This window comes from Ovis aries, chromosome 1, assembly GCF_016772045.2.
Source record: "Ovis aries strain OAR_USU_Benz2616 breed Rambouillet chromosome 1, ARS-UI_Ramb_v3.0, whole genome shotgun sequence".
Classification (NCBI taxonomy): domain Eukaryota; kingdom Metazoa; phylum Chordata; class Mammalia; order Artiodactyla; family Bovidae; genus Ovis; species Ovis aries.
This window is the reverse complement of record NC_056054.1, coordinates 126,972,668-126,991,909: the sequence shown is the minus strand read 5'-3', so window position 1 is coordinate 126,991,909 and position 19,242 is coordinate 126,972,668. Positions and strand designations below refer to the sequence as shown.

At 39.7% G+C, this 19,242-nt stretch overlaps 1 protein-coding gene across 6 annotated transcripts in view; it reads right to left on the bottom strand.

Moving 5' to 3' along the window:
• Positions 1-19,242, bottom strand: part of GRIK1 (glutamate ionotropic receptor kainate type subunit 1) — a 467,772-nt gene that overhangs the window by 158,301 nt on the left and 290,229 nt on the right. For all 6 annotated transcript variants that reach the window (XM_042229760.2, XM_042229778.2, XM_027978475.3 and 3 more), the window contains exons 2-3: positions 11,802-11,969; positions 7,378-7,635 (exon numbers count right to left, since the gene is read on the bottom strand). In XM_042229760.2, coding sequence (XP_042085694.1) covers positions 7,378-7,635; positions 11,802-11,969 — 426 coding nt within the window. The remainder of the gene's footprint in view (positions 1-7,377; positions 7,636-11,801; positions 11,970-19,242) is intronic.

Here is a 19,242-nt window from a genome sequence, read left to right as displayed (position 1 = left end):
TCTGACTCTTTGTGACCCCATGGACTATAGCCTGCCAGGCTCCTCTGTCCATGGGATTTCCTAGGCAAGAATACTGGAGTGGCTTGCCATTTCCTTCTCCAGGGGATCTGCCGAAACCAGGAATAAAATTGGTGTCTCCTGCACTGCAGGAGGATTCTTTACCACTGAGCCACCCAGGAAGCCCGGTGACGCTCCAAAAACCTTAAAAATGCAGAAATGGAGGCAACCAAACAAACCCAACCGAGGGACATTCTAAGGTAAAATTGCTGTGGACTCTTAAAAAATGTTAAAGTCATGAAAGACAAGGAAAAGTCAAATTGCTTTAGACCAAAGGAGACTAAAAGGACATGACCAATAAATGCAATGAGAGATCCTGAATTTTTTAAAAATGCAATTGGGATAATTAGAGAAACTGGCATATCATATATCTGTACTGATATTAATATTGATATTGATGTATAAAAATTGTATCAATGTTAAGTTTCCTATATTTGATCATTGTAGTGTGGTTATAAAAATGGAAGATCCTTGGTCTTAGGAAATATACACTAATTTATTTAGAAGTAGAATGGTCATGCTATCTGCCACTTACTTTCAAATAGTTCAACAACACTGCTACTTGTTGTTGCTGCTTTTGCACTGAGAGACTCTGTAGAATATTAAATCAAATGTGGGCAAATGAGGAGGTGAAGTGAAGTTGCTCAGTCGTGTCCGACTCTTTGTGATCCCATGGACTGTAGCCTACCAGGCTACTCCATCCATGTCCATGGAATTTTCCAGGCAAGTATACTGGAGAGGGTTGCCATTTCCTTCTCCAGGGAATCTTCCCGACCCAGGGATCGAACCCAGGTCTCCCACATTGCAGGCGGACGTCTTACCATCTGAGCTACCAGGGAAGCCCAGGGCAAATGATGACAGCTGCTAAACTTAGATGTAGGAGGTATAGGAGTTCACTGTGTATTTCTTGCCATTTTTCTCTAAGTTCAAATCTTTCCCAATAAAAAGACAAAACATGAGCCTCCTTCCTCCACTCCCACCTCCAGCAATGCAATGATGGTAAACTGCACCTGTGGTTTTGAAAAGCGTTTGCTTGAGAGCAAGGAGCCTGTTTATTCCCTATGAGTTTGAGCTGGGCTCTGCACATAGAGATAAGTTTCAAAAGTGTCCAAGTGGCCAATTCTAAACACTTTCTTGGGCCATCTATCTGCTCCGTGTACTCAGACATGACACAGAAAAATGCTGATTTGCATGCACATCAACTCTGGGAACAGGTGGAGCATATGGAGGAGAAAAAAAGAACCTGCTATTTCCAGTAGAAGTTTAAAAATTCCCCTGCCTTCTCCTTAAATAATATTAAACTTTGCTATTTGCATTGCCCCTTCTTATGAAGTATCCTACATGTCTTATAAATAGCTCAGTAAACCTCAGAAGATACCTCTGTGGTGGTTAGGTGTCAGTCCTATTTTACAGTAAGGAAAGTGAGGTAGAGTGAGGTTAATTGTTTGAATTGGCCCTGAAAATGAGTCACAGATGCCAGGCATTGGAAGAGACCTTAAAGGTCAGGCCCCTCCTTGATGCATGAATCCCCTCTACACAGCTGCTGCTGAACACCTATTAGTTTGGGAAATTCTCTACCTCACTTTTTGCAGCTCAATCCATTTTTGGACAGCTCCAGTTATATTTAATGAGCAGCAGTTCAAAGGAAAGGTACCTAGGTTTTCTGAAGTCTTAATCCAATTCCCTGTTCATTTATATGTACCACGTCAGTGGATTTGATGTCATAAAAATGAATGTGATGGGACCCAAAGATAAGATCACACATTTTAAATATTAATTTCATCTTCATGTGAACTTGGAAACACGCAAAATGGCATTTCACAAACATGTTAGTATATTAATACATCCAAATTTAATAGGATTCTTAAGGGGATCTATATACTCTCCAGAGGGGAGGAAAAAACCCGACTGAGAAATGGAGATGAGTGAGTGAGTGAATTACCTGGGGAAATACAGCACTTTTAAGTGCAGATATTCGTGTGTATGGTTTTTCAAAAGGGCATCAAAAAAGGCTAAAGACTGCCGAAAGAAAATTTGTGTCTCTTAATGGAAAAGAGCCCCATAGAAGAATCTAGTCAAAATATTTGAGATTAACTATGTGCTACTTAGCTCTACCAGTATGTTTTGGTCCTGAATTCTGGCTAATATCAATGGCAAATAAAAATAATGTCACCATGAAATATCTAAAGATTGGTTTCCTGAGCAGAAATCTGAAATTTTGAAGGGTTCTGGTCAGAGGATTAGAGTGGGTAAACAGAAAGGGTAGAAAGAGTAAGGGCAGAAGGAAAAGAACTGTAATATATTATCGTGTTGGTACTGAGTGCCCAGGATTTTCCATTCTCCAACTACTTCAGGTAGGATTGTAGGAGGGTGTGTAGCAGAATGGTTTGGCTAGCACAGGTGATCATAACAACACAGAGAAGTAAATTATGATTGCTAAGGTGAAAAATTCACTTATTTCTTTACTTGGTACTGATTGTTTATTTTTTGGCTTGACCACCTATGTCAAAATGTTTAATTGTCTTCAAGTCCAAATTTTAGACCTTTGTAGGTTCTTGCTTCTATGCGGTATATTTCTATTTTCTTTGGGGAAATGAAGGAAAATGTCATAGGCATAACAAACCCAAGTCACTGTTTAAATATAGCCAAAGAGTCGCTATTGCACTTACTTACAGGGTGGTTGAGCATTTTAAATGAGTTAATTACATTAGATAATTAGAATAGTGCATGGCAATCAGTCAGCACTTCGAGACTTTAGTTATTATAATTTTTGTGGTTGTCATTTTTCTTGCATTTTCTTTCTGGATTCACTGTTTTTTCAATCATGGACATTTTTGTATATGTTAGATTATTTCAAATGAATCCTCATTGTAAAACTTTGAGACTATGTTTGAAGTAAGTGACAGATAATACTTCTTTATCGTAGGCTGCATTTTATAAATTTCATGCTCTGATGTGTTGAAAAATGTAACCATGGATAAAAAATCTTAAGTACTATGTTTTATGAACATATCTGGATGGAACTGACTTAACTGATGACCTCATCTAGTTCCATCAGTATCCTGAGGACCCTTGAGTTTGCCTCCCAGTGTCCACTACATTCCTGAACTCCAGATTCATATATTAACTGCCTCCTCCTCAACTACATGTGGAGGTCTACAAAATCAAAGAACAGATCTATGACTGAACCCCTGATATCCTTATTTTTCCAAACTATGTCCATGTATACCTTTTCTCATCTCAGGTAAAGGTAACTCCATCCTTTGGTTCAGGCCGAAAAGCTTAGTTATCTTTGACTCCTCTATTTCTTTCATCCAGCCTATACTCCCTCAGAGCATTATGCTAGCTCAACATCAAAATACTTCCAGTATCTGACCATTCCTCACTCCTCTATTGGTATCACTTTCATCTCTTGCCTTGATTTCAGTAGGAGCCACCGATTTTATGCTTGCCTCTCTATGTCATTTTGTTATACAAAGGCCAGCATGATCTTTTTATGATATAAATTTGATCATGTCACTCCTCTTCTGAAAACTCTGCAATGGTTGCCCACTTCATGAGGAACCGAAGCTTATTCCAGTAATCTACAAAGCTCTCCATGATCTTTCAGGCCCACAAGTGTGACAGAGTCACATCTTCCCTCTCACTGTAATCCAACCACACTGGCTTCCTTATTTGTTGTAAATAAACGTTTATTAGGGCAGTGCAAGTTGCTCAGTTGTGTCCAACTCTTTGCAACCCCATGGACTTTACAGTCCATGGAATTCTCCAGGCCAGAATACTGGAGTGGGTGGCCTTTCCCTTCTCCAGGGGATTTTCTCAACCCAGGGATTGAACCCAGGTCTCCCACATTGCAGGCGGATTCTTTACCAGCTGAGCTACAAGGGAAGCCCAAGAATACTGGAGTGGGTAGCCTAATCCTTCTCCAGTGGATCTTCTTGACCCAGGAATCGAACCAGGGACTCCTGTATTGCAGGCAGATTCTTTACCAACTGAGCCATTAGGGAATCCCAAAGGTTTATTAGAACACACTAAACTTGTCCATTTCCATACTGTCTGTGACTGTTTTCTTGCTACGTCAGCAGAATAGTTGCCACCAAGGCACTATGGCTCATAAAACCTGAACTATAGAGTATTAATATCCAGCCCCTTTGAGAAAAAAGTTTGCAGGCCCTTGTTCTACAGAACTGACGGTGCTTACATTTCACAAACATTGGCCGTGAGAAAGCAGAAACTGCTGAATATTCTCCACAATGCATTTGGTGCTTAGCTTCTCAGCTCTTTTTGATGCATGTGGAGGGATGGAAGCCAGGCTTCCACCGGGGGGTCTAATGAAACAGAGGGGGTGACCAATGAGCAGCAGTTTCCCATTGCCTAGGGTAAGTGTGGGAGTCAGAGAGAAGTAGGTGACTGATGGGAAGAACATCCCAGCAACAGAGAGAGAGGAAGTGAGGCAAAACTTCACTCCACGTAACTGTTCTCTGGGGTCTCTCTATGCTTGCTCTTCTAGAGGACAGAATTCTGCCTACTAGAATATAGTGATTTGGACTTTGTCCTCAGAGACACGCACAGTGTTCCACAGTGTTCAATGGAAATCATGGACCATTTAGTCCCATAGACATCTGCGCTGGCTTCAGGCTATTTAACAAACTCCTAAACAAATCCCAATAAAGTGCTCTCTTTAATGGGTACTTAAGGGCGGGTGCTGAGCACACCTAAGTCCTTTCTTTTCCTTCAGGTTTAGTAAGTTTTCTCCGTTTTATGGCTTGATAATTACGGCAACCAAATCCCTGAGTCAAGCAGTATTAAACCCACTCAGAGTCAAAAGATGTCTGCTCTTATTGATCTCAGTTGACCTGTTTACTCTCTAGGTTCCAATTTAATGGCTCAATTGATTATTCATTTACATTTTTAATGTCTTTGTGAGCAAAATCATTTTACCATGAATCATCTCTAACTTAATGGGCAAACACACACTCATTTTGGATTTTTCAATTTTAATAAGTATTTAATGAGCAACTGTGCTCAGGTGAACTCAATAGGAATGAAGAATTTCAGGTTCTTTTTAAAGGTAATAGAAATGATAGTTCAAATTCCCTCTATGCAAAATGGCTGTCAGTTGTGGGAACTCACTTGAAATCGAAGGGGTGGTTAGGATATCAACTTTTATATTATTCTTTTACAAATTATAGTTTTTCTCAATACAATTTGCAGTCTACAAGTTATGCCCACACCTTTAGTTAAATTAAATCCAGCTGTCTGAATATTATTCATTGATTTGTTTTCCTTTTAGATGGTCCTCTTTTGCTGGAAATGGTAGAAATAATGAGAGAAAATTATGCTAAAGAGTGTACTGCTGCTGCTGCTGCTGCTAAGTTGCTTCAGTCGTGTCTGACTCTGTGCGACCCCATAGACGGCAGCCCACCAGGCTCCCCCGTCCCTGGGATTCTCCAGGCAAGAACACTGGAGTGGGTTGCCATTTCCTTCTCCAATGCATGAGAGTGAAAAGTGAAAGTGAAGTCGCTCAGTCGTGTCTGACTCTTCGAGACCCCATGGACTGCAGCTCACCGGGCTCCTCCGTCCATAGCATTATTTTATTAACTCATGGGATTCTCTCTGTACAAAGGCAGACAACATGAAAGGTATACTATACTAGTATACAATATAATGTATACCATAAGGCTTTTAAAGTATAAGTATGGAGTTCATTTGTTAATATATTTTCTTCCTTCACAGCAAGCAGGTGACGCTCTAAGAAGCCACTGCCACTGCCTGCAGCTTATCCTTCCTAGCAGGACTGTTTTGAATTTGGTATTTATATATTATATATACAGTCAACTAATTTACTTCTTTCTAAAATGAGATGAGGTATAAGAAAATACATAAATGCATATTTCCAACCACAAAAGTCACTTTTATATGACAGCTGAAAATGGAAACAGAGTTTAGTGCCAAATAGAGGAGGCTCCTTGTTCATTTTCTGAGGAACAGTATCCATAAATGCTAGTATCTCGTGAGAAAGAGTGAAAAAGTGAGATACTATTAAAAAGTTTAGAAATGTTTGGTTTCGTTAATTGTTGCTGATAATTTTATTAGCCTTACTACCAAATGTATAGATTAAGGAAAGGAGATAATATCGATTCTTGAAAAAAAATTCCAGAAAGAAAATAGTATTATTCTTTCCACACGTAATTACTAAGCACTTCCCTATATGCCAGGACTAGGCATATAGTGCTAGGTAGCAGATTTTAAAAATAAATAAGGTAAAATTCCAACTTTTTGGAATGTCTAGTCTCATAAACATTTAAAAAGATCATGAGAGCATGTAATATAATGCTTATATTTATAATGTGCTGTTAACTCCCAGTGTGGTCTCAGAGAGCTTTAGAAAGAAAGGGGAGTTGAGTGTGATCATGGAGGGTGGGGAACTTATCACCTTGGAGCTTATGTGGCAGACCTTCCAAAGTGAGGGGCCAGCCTCAGAAAGAAAGATTTGGGATGGACTTGGGGGTATTTAAGAAATGATGCGAGAGAACTGGGGATATAGCTCACTTAGTACTTGGGTTAATGAAGATGAGAATGGTTAGCTGGTGAAGAGCTTTAAATTAGAAGGACTTGGACTTTTCTATGTGGGAAGTGTTACTGGCAGAATTTAAACTGCATGAAAGGGGTCTTTAACTCCAACAAACCTCAAAATGTAAACAGAAAGCAAGGGGGGAAGGTATCAATGAAAGAAACTTCCAATTGGGTAAGGTCAGAGAAATGTCTAGTGAGGTGCTCAGCACATGTCTGTCCTTCACCTTAAAGTTAGCAGGTGAAACAAAGCGAGTTTCATTAAGGACTTATTACAAGGATTCCTAGTCCTTTCCCCATGAAATGATCAGATCTATCAATACAACCTCTAACTGGATTCTTCTGTTGATGTACTTAATTTTTTATTAATTTTTATTGGAGTACAGTTGCTTTACCTACCTTAGAAACTTTTCAAGACATTTACATAGCTACTTTTTGAATTGGAATCATACTTTGAAGTGGTCGTTTCCAAACTTTCTCTGTTTTATTTAACAGTGGAGCTGTGGTCATATTCTTAATGGAGCTGGATACATTAAATTGCACTTAAGTTTGATGATGAAAGGGTCATCAGAAAGGATCAACCCTTTGGGGAGTTGATAGGAACCAGCTACACATGGGGCATCCAAACTAGAATACTCAATTAGCTTCATATAAAAAACCATCTTCATGCACTCTGCCTGATGAGTCAATGCCTAGAGAATACTCTGGCTCCCTTTATGCCAACCACACACGGTGAGAGTCCCATACCTGTGCTATCTTCATACACCACGGTCACTGTCTTCCAGTTGTAGTAGAGGACCAGATCCAAGACTGCCCTGCTGATAGCCGCATAATCGGGGTAGAGGTTGATGTAAAACAGGTCTCTGTTGTCCACGGAGGGGTGTTTCCAGCGAGTCTGTATATGTGGAACCTCGAGAGCGTTGCAAATAGACTGCACAGCACTGACGGAGGAGCTATGGGAAGGACCAAAGAGAGCAGCCACACCAAGCGCCAGCTGATCACATGCTGACGTCCACAGCCAAGGAGAGAGTGGAGAGGGGGAGGGGGAAGGGAGAGAGAGAGAGAGAGCTCTGTGAATTTAATCTCCCCTTTCATGCTTCCTCCTTATTTTCACTATTGGAAACTTTCCTCCACTCTTCATCTGTATGTTGAGGAAACATGCTTAATACAACTTCCAACATCACTGAGATACTAAATACTAGAGATGTAAATGTCGAAATGATTAGCAACACGTCACAGGGCCAATGCCCTGCAAACAAAAATGAGTTGTTAGTCTCACTTCATTACTTTTAATCAGATGGAGTTTAAATCTCTTGTTTGGTGTGATGCCACCCAGAAGCACTCAGAGTGACTATAAGCCATTTGCCAAGTGAATGTCATGAACTCAGTTCTGTCATGTGACAATGTGGCAGTAAAGATGACTAACGTGGTCACTGAATCAGAAGCCTCTCTGGGTGGCTGCAGAGTACGTTGGTTCCAGTCCTTCCCAAAATTCAGAAAAGAGGTCCAGGCTATTGAGAAATTGTCACTCCAGTATTCTGGCCTGGAGAATTCCGTGGACAGTATAGTCCAGGGGGTGCAAAGAGTTGGACACAACTGAGCAACTTTCACTTTTCACCTTTTCACTAACGTCATAGGCAGTGCAGTGAGTCAGGGTCTCTGGATAGTGGTAGAATTGACCAGAGTCCAGGGACCCAGCTCAAGGATGGGCCTATTTCTACATCAACATTAGCCAACATGTAGTTGAACAAAATAAAGTATATATGTACATAAAAATTAATTTTAACATTATTTTTTTGCATTATAAGATTATATACACTGGAGATAATTTAGAATATTGAAAATTATAAGATAGTCAAAACGGCCCTGAAATTCCATCAACTTAGAATACTATCAATTCACATTGAGTTGGATAAAAAATTTGTTTGGGTTTTTCTGTAGGAGCTTGTAGGGAAATCCAAATGAACTTTTTGGCCAACCTAATATTTTGGTATTCCAATTTATCTAAAAATTGAACATGATACAGATACAGTTTGATACATTGCTTTCTATATTCAACACTAAGTTTAACACTAAAAGCACACTCTTACCCTCAAGTCATTATAAATTCTGCAAAAGTAATATTTTTAGTGGCATAGAGTAGCCTAGTCCCTGATGCCGAGTGTCATTACTTATTTAACTAACCCTGCGTCTCAAAGAGTCGGACATGACTGAGTGACTGAACTGACTGATGATGCAGAACGGAGCTTCCCTGGTGGCTCAGATGGTAAAGAATCTGCTTGCAATGCGGGAGACCTGGGTTAGATCCCTGGGTTGAGAAGATCCCCTGGAAAAGAGAATGGCAACCCATTCCTGTATTCTTGGCTGGAAAGTTCCATGGACAGAGAAGCCTGGTGAGCCATGGTCCATGGGGTTGCAAAGAGTCAGACATGACCGACTGAGTGCCTGAACATGCGGTACTGAATTAAGTTGCTCCTGATTTTTGGTTATTATAAGTAATATATAAGCACTTATTATACTTCTTATATTTTCTCTAACTTTTACATTACTTTCTTAGAGTAGATTTCCAGCTATAATTAAATGCTATTGATATTTCTAAGTTTCTTGACATATATAAATCAAATTCTCTTCCAGAGAGGTTGGGACAGGTTATCTTCTAGAACCTCATAAAATAAAAGTGTTAGTCACTCGGTTGTGCTTGACTCTTTGCTACCCCATGGACTATAGCCCTTCAGGGTCCTCCATCCAAGGAATTCTCCAGGCAAGAATACTGGAGTGGGTTGCCATTCCCTTCTCCAGGGATCTTCCTGACCCATGGATTGAACCCGGGACTCCTGCATTGCAGGCAGATTCTTTACTGTGTGAGCCATCAGGGAAGCCCTATCATAGATATATGCTGGCACTGAATATAAGTGTAAAAACATTTCAGATTTATATATTAATGCTAGTTTAAAAGAATTTGGAACTGCTGAGAAACAATAGTTGGCTATATGAATTAAATAATAGCAACATGTGAAATTGTGTTGATTTTTCTAATAATGCCATTTCACAAGTAAAAAAATATATGGCCTTGTTAAGCTTATCTGACTTGATTTAAAGAGAAAAATTAATATGTAAAATTTTGAGAATCATATTTCACATATCTGTGGGACAGCTAGTGTACACAATCATTCACAAGGAACTTTGTGACACTGTGCTCATCATTACTGAATTATCACATGAGATATAAAAGCATAATTTTCTAATACTGTAGGTGAAAACTGTCCTCAGATGCTAATTTTCTGGATGTACTTTCATTGGTTAGCAAGAAAAAGTGAAGGCATGAGAGTATATGAACTCTTGTTTTGTCTAGCATAGGCAGTGGATTGAGATTTCTGCTAATATTTAGCCTGGGGATTCTAATATTACTTGACAGAAAATCAATCCTTTTGAATTCTGTTTGCCAGAAAATTACCAGTTTTAAGAAGCTTTGGGGGTGTTTAATTTATAAATATGGCAGGTACTTCAGGCCACAAAAATGTTTTGGATTTTATGTGGGTTGAAGTATTATTGTTAAGTGTGGCTGGCTTTCTGGGGATATTTATTCAACAGTGTTTTGCATGAGTGTGTATGTGAGCATGTGTGTCTGACAGAGACAGGGAGAGGAGATACAGGGAGGAAGGGACAGAGAGAGATCTAACTCGTAGAGATAATTTATGTGAAGATGCTTATACACTTTAAAGTTCTGTATAAACCCAAAGTTTTATTATTTGTTCTCAGATGGCTCTGACCTAGATAGTATCTGCAACTTTACTGATCTTTAAAAAGGGAAATATTCTTATACTCAGATGATGCCATAGATTTTTAAAGAAAACCACTATACTATTCAATTATCATCTGTACTCCCAGGAAAGCAAATTTCAGTTTTTTTTTTTTTTTTTTTCTAAAGGACACAAGAATTTGGCAGAAGAGCATATTAAGTGAACACACCCTGCAGTCCTAATGAGGTTAACTCTAAGTGGAAACAACCCATGTTTAGTTACTTGGAAATTAGTGTGAACATGGCATTCATTGTATTCCACTTAATTGTATGTGTTTGTAAGATTTTTTTTTTAATGTGGACCCTTTTTAGTCTTTATTGAAGTTGTTACAGTATTGCTTCTGTTTTGTGTTTTGGCTTTTTGACTGTGAGGCTTGTGAAATCTTAGTTTCCCAACTAAGGATGAAACCTGAACCCCCTGCACTTGAAGGCAAAGTCTTCACCACTGTACCATCAGGGAAGTCCCCACTTCTGTGTCTTTGATGGGCAAAGCTTTCCTCTAAAAGAGAAAGAGCCCCTCATATTCTGGGGTGATATTCCCAGACGAACACCTGTAGGGAAACCCAACAACTCTCTAGTTACAGTCTATCTTCAAGTATGTCAAATGTGGCTTGAAAGGGTCATCTTGGAAATGTTTGGAGGATTTGTAAATAAGTCCCACATCAAAGACTCTTTCCATGAGACAAATAGCCTACATACAAATTAGATTACTTTCTAGGAAATTGTCTTCTGTTCAGACACAAAAGATTTTCTTTGATCCCATAAATTTCCCTGCTTTATTTATTTATTTCAAGGTTCCATTATTTTTTTTCTTATTTTTCCCTTTTTAAAAAAATTGACATAAAATATTATATTAGTTTCAAGTATAAAACATAATGATTCAATATTTATAATCTTCACATTTCTCTGATCTTGTGGAAAGGGAATAAGGTAATATTTGAGAGGATGCTAGGTAATCCCACTGGCTCATGGCTTCTTAGAATTCAGGTTGTGAAGTCTGTGTGTTGTGGGCATTTCCACATGCTCGGTAGGTATGACCTTCCACAAAGTTTTATTTGACTGCACTGTACAATTTCATGGTGATATCTCAGCCTCAGGAAGGAAAAACAGATCAAGCTTGACATTTTCCATTCACAGCTGAACCAGTTAATCATAGAGTGCAGGGCACTGAAGGGCAAGCTGATCAGAAAGGCCCAGAAAACAGAACTAGGCAATGTCCATTAGGAGGGTTCAGATGGTGCTGGGCCGAGATAGCCGGCAAACCCTTGGCACAGAGATGTCCACTGTGCAAAAGGGCAGGTAGCAAAGAGAAGGTGACTTGTGGAGCAGAAACATCACCCAAAGAAGCTTTTAAAAGTGTAAAAATAGTTACCTCTCCGTGAGGCTTCGAAACTATCAAAAAGGTTAATTTTCTGGATATCGTAGGTTAATGTGGTGTTAGGCATCAGGGTTCGATTTCTGTTAATACTGGTGACTGCAAACTTGAACGCTAATTCTTCAACGTTAACAGGTTCATTTTCCACAGTTTCAAAAATCCCTCCTGCAGAAGCAAAAGAGATGCATGGAAAGCATTAGTTCTATTATCCATGTGCATTCTTTAAAGAGAAGAATATAAGTGATACAAGCAAAAGGCCCAAAAGAATCAAAGTAAGAATAGTCAAAATAGATCTCAACCCCAGTTAAAAGTTACATCTATCAGCATATCAGATGCAGATAAAGCTTCATATGTGTGCTTAAGATTTCAAATCCAATACTGGACTGTGCAATACCTATTAGATGGTGAATGGATTCCAAATATTTAGTATCATATCAAGTGTGATTGATAATTCGATGGAGGATGATTTTCCACAGTGTGGACATAAATCACTCTGTGGTTGACCTAAGCACAATTTTAGCTGTATCCTGGTAGGACCATCTTTCCTTAGAATGAAACTCATTCTATTTAAAAAAAATAGACATTCTTGACTCCAGAAGGATTACGCAGAGTTGAGTAGGGCAAAATGAGTCATATGGACACTTAGATTTTTTTCAGAATGAACATACCTCTTCCTTGTGGCTCAGAATTCTGCAGTCATATCCTAGTACTTTCCAAAGTGTGTGGGCAGAATTTTAAAAAAACAAAACTGTTTTTGTGTTGCTTCTTGCCTGGAGAATCCCATGGACGGAGGAGCCTGGTGGGTTACAGTCCATGGGGTTGCAAAAAGTCTGACACAACTGAGCGACTTCACTTTCACTTTCACTTTGAGAAACTGATCCTGTTGCAGAGCAAATGTACATTCTATTTCTGGAGAGTGCTGAGTGTTCCTCCACTCAACAAACACCTGCACTGTCTTTGCCATCTTAAACATCACAAGCAACGATACAAAATATCAGTGCTTAAACAGTCATCAGAGAATTCAGCTCTGATTTTGATGTTCATAAAGGCAATATAAGTATTATTAAATATACATTCTAAATGTTCTTTAAGGGCTGTCCTGGGATTCTCAACAGACACAGAACATACAGTAGAGGCTCTTAACTGTTGGCCACTTAACTCGCTCCTTGATTAATCAATAGTCCTCAATTTCTTTGGAAAAACATATTCATTGGTGCCTATAGAAGGCTGAACTCTTGTAACTAGTGGACTACTATTTGTTTACTCTCACCATTGAGACTGGTTTGCAGATGCTTCAAGTTTTCTCTCCACTCGAAACACACAGACAAAAACGAAACAAAAATCTGAGTGTGAAAATTATGAACATCACTGGCACAGGTACAACCTATGATTATTCTTTCTAAGAAATAGAGCTTCCACTGGCAGACTCTCATTTCAGAAAATGAATTTGACTCTAGTTTGAAAGAACAGTAAACAAATACTCATCTATAATTTTTAAGTTAAAATTATTTGATGGAGAGGCAGATTCTTTCTAAATTGACTTTCTGTGTTAAAAAATCAACTAGTGCCCATTTTTGAAAGCTAAAATATTTGATTCAACTATTTTGGCTCCTTAGGAAATGTCTCAGGGTTTTTTAGACTGATTATGTGGAAATGCATGTGGAGATTATTTCTCTGTTCTCTGAGAAACCAGAGATGAATAGGACTTGGCTTTCGTAATGTTTTCCTATGGAATAATATTATTTATTCTGAAATTAACCTTAAGAAAGACCCTGCTCTTTGACTTTTTTTTTTTTTTTGTCAGACACTGGTAAACAGGTCCTAGGCTGGAGGGGCTTTCAGATTCTCTCAGAACTGTCAGTAGATGCTCAAAAGTGATGCAGTGAGCTCACACAGTAGACAATGGGTCACCAGAAAAAGATGGACATACAGGCATTTCCTGCCACAGTCTAGATGACCCACAATGGGAATAGCCCCTTCTTAAGATCAGAAACTCTTTGATGCTGGAATTTCCACAGTAGTTATAGCAATTATTTGTTTACTTGTCTATCTCCCCAAGAACATGATGAGACTCTCAGGAGGATGGACTGAATCAATGTCCTCACAGAGACCAAAGCATCTTAAGATGTTTAACCTGCAATAATCGTTCAGCAGTCCCCAAACTTCTTGGCACCAGGGGCATGTTTCATGAAAGATAACTTTTCCATGGACCAAGGGTGAAAGTGGGGATGATTTGGGGATGATTCAAGTGTATTACATTTACTGTGCACTTTATTTCTACTATTGTTACACCAGCTCCACTTCAAATCATCAGGCATCAAATCCTGAAGTTTGGGGACCACCTGGTTGAGAAAAGTTAATCATTGGCTAAGTTGCGAGCACCTTTAATCTGCACAAGACAGGCTGGAAGGAAAGAACAAATACCTGTATCAGAATCAGAAGTTCTGAAGTCTAAACCTTGGTCTACCTATTTTTTCTCTGAGAAAGATTTTTAAGTACCAGGAAGAAAGTTTCTATAAAATAGCTCTTTCACTATGAATATTTCACTTAAAACTTATAACAATAGAGGTAGGAGGTGGTATATTTGTGTTCATAAATGAAAACATGAACAGAGATATGACACATTTTGCCCAAATTATTCATAATCAGAAAGCCTTGTCTTTAACAAACTCAGTTCATTATAAATATAAATATATTTACATCATAATGTATGTCATCTCTAAATGAAGTTAATGATGCTGCCTTGCTTACACTGGGCTTCCCTTGGACGATTGCTCTGTAAAGGGAATGGTATAATGCAGTGAAAGTAACCTGAACACTCAATCATGTCTGATAAATGAGTATTATTATACATGGATAGGGCTTCCCTGGTGGCTCAGCTGGTAAAGAATCCACCTGCAATGCAGGAGACATGGGTTTGATCCCTGGTTGGGAAGATCCCTTGGAGAATAAAAAGGCTACCCATTCCAGTATTCTGTCCTGGAGAATCCCATGGACCATACAGTCCATGGGGTCACAAAGAGTTGGACACAACTGAGTGACTTTCATTTCACACATGGATAATGAGGATAAAGAAAGGACTCAGTACTTGTAGAAGAATTCCTTCTCTTCAAAATTGTTTATTGGTATAGAGCTGTATTTTACATAAAGCTGGCTATACCTGAGTTTAAAAGAATATTAAGTGATTTTGTTATGTGCTTAGGTGGTATGAAGTGTACACTCTGTTTTGTCATTTTGGGGGCAATTTTCCTTCATTCCTTCACCAAGCAAGCATTATAAATGGTATCATTAGCTCAGTACCCCACCACTATCTCCTTTTTCCTTCAGTGCTAAATTGCTTCAGTTGTTTCCTACTCTTTTTGACCCTATGGACTGTAGCCATCCAGGGTCCTCTGTCCATGGGATTCTCCAGGCAAGAATACTGGAGTGGGTAGCCATTCCATTCTCCTGGGGATCTTCCCTACCCAGGGATCAAACCCGAGACTCTTATGTCTCCTGCACTGGCTGGTGGGTTCTTTACTACTACTGCCACTGGGGAAGCCCCAACCTTTTCTTCAGAGAAGATTGCAAATACCAAAAACCTACAGTGAAGTGAGATATATACAAGCCTGCAGAAGTACCAAGACAGCGGAATACGATAGAAACAGGAGGAAGTTATTAAAAGGTGCCAGACCTCAAACAGAAGCAGACTCTTTCAGCATCAGCCAACTTCCTCTCTCCTCCCCAAAGCGGCAGATTTTACAAAATTGAATTTCAGTGTCTTTGATAGAAGGATTAGAGGGACACATACCTAAAGACATATGTGTTATTATTATTTTAAACTACTATTGTCATTTACTACTACTTCTATTATTATTATTATTAGATTTGTAGCTGTGAGTTTGTCACTGAGACCTTTCAAGGGTTTGGGGCTCTCCATCAACTTCTGGATGCCTGGGTTCCGTGGTTTCCAGGGGAGGAGCCCCTAGCTTGTTCCTTCCTCTGTTTGTCTTTTGTGTTCCTTTCTCTCCTTTTGCTGTTCCCTGCCCCCTTTCCCTTTGTCCTGAGGTCAATGCTTCTCTCTATTTTTATTTAAGCTGAGCTGAGCACGACTTCCCTTAAAAATTCAATGAGCCACAGAAGGGTTAGAGAAAGCAAAACTAAGAAAGTAGCTTAGGTTCAAGGGAGAGTTAAGTGGCCCTTCTCACAAATGACCTTTTTATTTTCTCTAAATTGTCTCCATCAAGTCAGTGCATAAGAGAAGAAATCAGGAATTTGAGAGTGCCTCAATGAAGGTAACAAACCAAATGAAGATGAAGAACCAGCTTTATTTGTTTTTTAACTGTAACTGCTGTGAAGCAGAGCATGGTGGATGGAGTGCAGGAGGGTGATAAACCTCAAAATCCATGTACCTGGCTTTTCCATGTTCACTTTCATGACTTACAGTCACACCTCCTATGTACCCAAAGTTAAGAAGTATTATTTGTATTTTTCACATACACTATTTTCTTTTTCTGTTTTTATTATGTGAATGACATAGAAGTATTTTCTGTTTTCTATTATGTGAATCAGACTGAGTGCTGATCATCAATCATTCCTCAATGCCTGGGTATATGTGATATTGTGATTTGTGAGAAAAAGTACATATTTGGTCTTTGACCTCCTTTCTGGCACCAGACTCTGAAAACTTGAGATTTCTTAAGTGAGGAGAGCAATAAAGATGTCTTTTGTTATATTAAAGAAGAGCTTTTTGGAAAATACCTAAGGATTGGAACTGCTTCTTGGGAAAATCAGCCATATGACTAGAGGATCGAAACTTTCAGACCCACTCCCAAGCCCACTCATGGCCTCTGGGAAGGGGAGTGGGGCTGGAGATTGAGTTCAAAGGACAATAGCTAGTGATTTAAATGATCAGTACCTGTGTAATGGAGCCTCTATAAAAACTCAAAAAGACAGCACTTGGAGAGCTTCCAGGTTGGTGAACATGGGGATTTGGAGAGAGCAGGGTACTGGGAGAGGGCACGGAGGCTCCATAATTTTTCCCTGTACTTTGTCTTATGCATCTCTGCCATCTGGCTGTTACCCAGGTACATTCTTTTTAATAAGCCAGTAATCTAGTTCATGGGCTTCCCTGGTAGCTCAGACGGTAAAAAGTCTGCCAGCAGTGTGGGAGACCTTGCAGTGTGGGAGAATCTGATTTTGATTCTCTCTCCAGATAGATGATGTCAGGATTGAGTTGAATTTCAGGACACCCAGTTGGTATCAGCTTCCCTGGTGGCTGATAGTAAAAAATATGTCTGCGATACAAGAGACCCAGGTTTGATCCCTGGTTCAGGAAGATCCCCTGGAGAAGGGAATGGCAACCCACTCCAGTATTCTTGCCTGGAGAATCTCATGACAGAGGAGTCTAGTTCATGCGGTTGCAAAGAGTCCCACATGACTGAGTGAGTAAGCACAGCTGGTAATGGAGATGTACTTGGTAGTATGAGGAAATCTTTCCTCTTCCAACATACATGGTGGAATTAAAATCAGAACCCTCTTAATATAGTTAGGGGTCAGTCTCTGTCTTATCACCAACAGGAAGTTTGGACAAGGGTTAAAGGTCATCATCAGTATATACCTCCCAGCTTCTTCCCAGCTCACCCATCATTTTCAGCCTGAGGTCATGACAAATGATAAATTAGAACACATTGTCCAAACAGTATGAAAGGTCAGAAAGTAGAAAAGGTCTTGTTTTATTTCGAGTCAGGTTCTGACTTTGTTTGTGAATATTCAGTTCAATTCAGTTCAGTTCAGTTCAGTCGCTCAGTCGTGTCTGACTCTTTGCGACCCCATGAATCACAGCACGCCAGGCCTCCCTGTCCATCAACTCCTGGAGTTCACTCAAACTCATGTCCATTGAATCAGTGATGCCATCCAGCCATCTCATCCTCTGTTGCCCCCTTCTCCTCCTGCCCTCAATCCCTCCCAGCATCAGAGTCTTTTCCAATGAGTCAACTCTTCTTCCAGTACACCTCATTGGCCAAAGTACTGGAGTTTCAGCTTTAGCATCATTCCTTCCAAAGAACACCCAGGACTGATCTCCTTCAGAATGGACTGGTTGGATCTCCTTGCAGTCCAAGGGACTCTCAAGAGTCTTCTCCAACACCACAGTTCAAAAGCATCAATTCTTCGGTGCTCAGCTTTCTTCGCAGTCCAACTCTCATATCCACATATGGCCACTGGAAAAAGCCTTGACTAGACGGACCTTTATTGGCAAAGTAATGTCTCTGCTTTTCAATATGCTATCTGGGTTGGTCATAACTTTCCTTCCAAGGAGTAAGCATCTTTTAATTTCATGGCTGCAATCACCATCTTCAATGATTTTGGAGCCCCCAAAAGTAAAGTCTGACACTGTTTCCACTGTTTGCCCATCTATTTCCCATGAAGTGATGTGACCAGATGCCATAATCTTAGTTTTCTGAATGTTCACTTTCACTTGTGAATATTGGTGTCATTTAAAATGATAAAGGTGGGCTTCCCTTGTAGCTCAGGTGCAAAGGTGGTAAAGAATCTGCTGGTAATGCAAGATACCCAGGTTTTATCCCTGGGTTGCGATGATAAAGGTAGCACACCAAATATTCTATACACAACAAAATTCTTTGTGTTCTAGAAAACATTTTTTCCTTAATAAATGTGGGTATTTAGGCTTTGTTCATGAGGGTCTTGGTTTTTACAATTATACTCTGCATGGAAGAATGGCTGTTGGTACCAACAAAACTAACGTGAAAGACTCTGTCCCTTCTGCTCTGCATCTCTCACTTGAGGAGAGTCACCACACATGCTCACTCGACAAAGAGTGTGGAAAAATAAGATGTGTGCACATATTCTGAAGTAGTTTTAAAACTCAAAAAAGAGTTTTTTTGGTATGGGGCAACTTGGGAGATGTGGGAGCAGGGCTGCTCAGAGAACTTTGAGAGTGTAGCCTCCTTGGGCAAAGCTGTGAAGTGGCCTGATCATCACAGTGGGCCACTGAGTGCTCCATCAAGCCGTGGGCTGCTCTTTGCTACTGCAGTGGGTTCAAATGGCAGAACACTGACCCAAAGAGGGTTATTCCCAAAACTTGATCTCTCTTGGACACCTTGATAGAGTTCAGTCTTCTTTGGGATCCATCACCTGTTTCTTCTTTCTGATTTCTCCCTTCTGGAGTTGGAATAATTATTTCATGCCTGTCCCAACATTGTATTTTGTAAATAACTTGTTTGTTTTCACAAGTTCATAGCTGGGGGAGAATTTTGTCTTGGGGTGAATTCTGCCTGGAGCCTCATCCATTTCTGATTTAGATGAAGTTTAGATTAGAGTTGGGCTTTAGAGTTAATGCTGGAACAAGTTAAGATCTCTGGGGCTGTTGGTATGAAACACACGCATTTTTATGTGAGAGGGACCTGAATTTTGAAAGAATCAAGGCTTCAGAATGCTA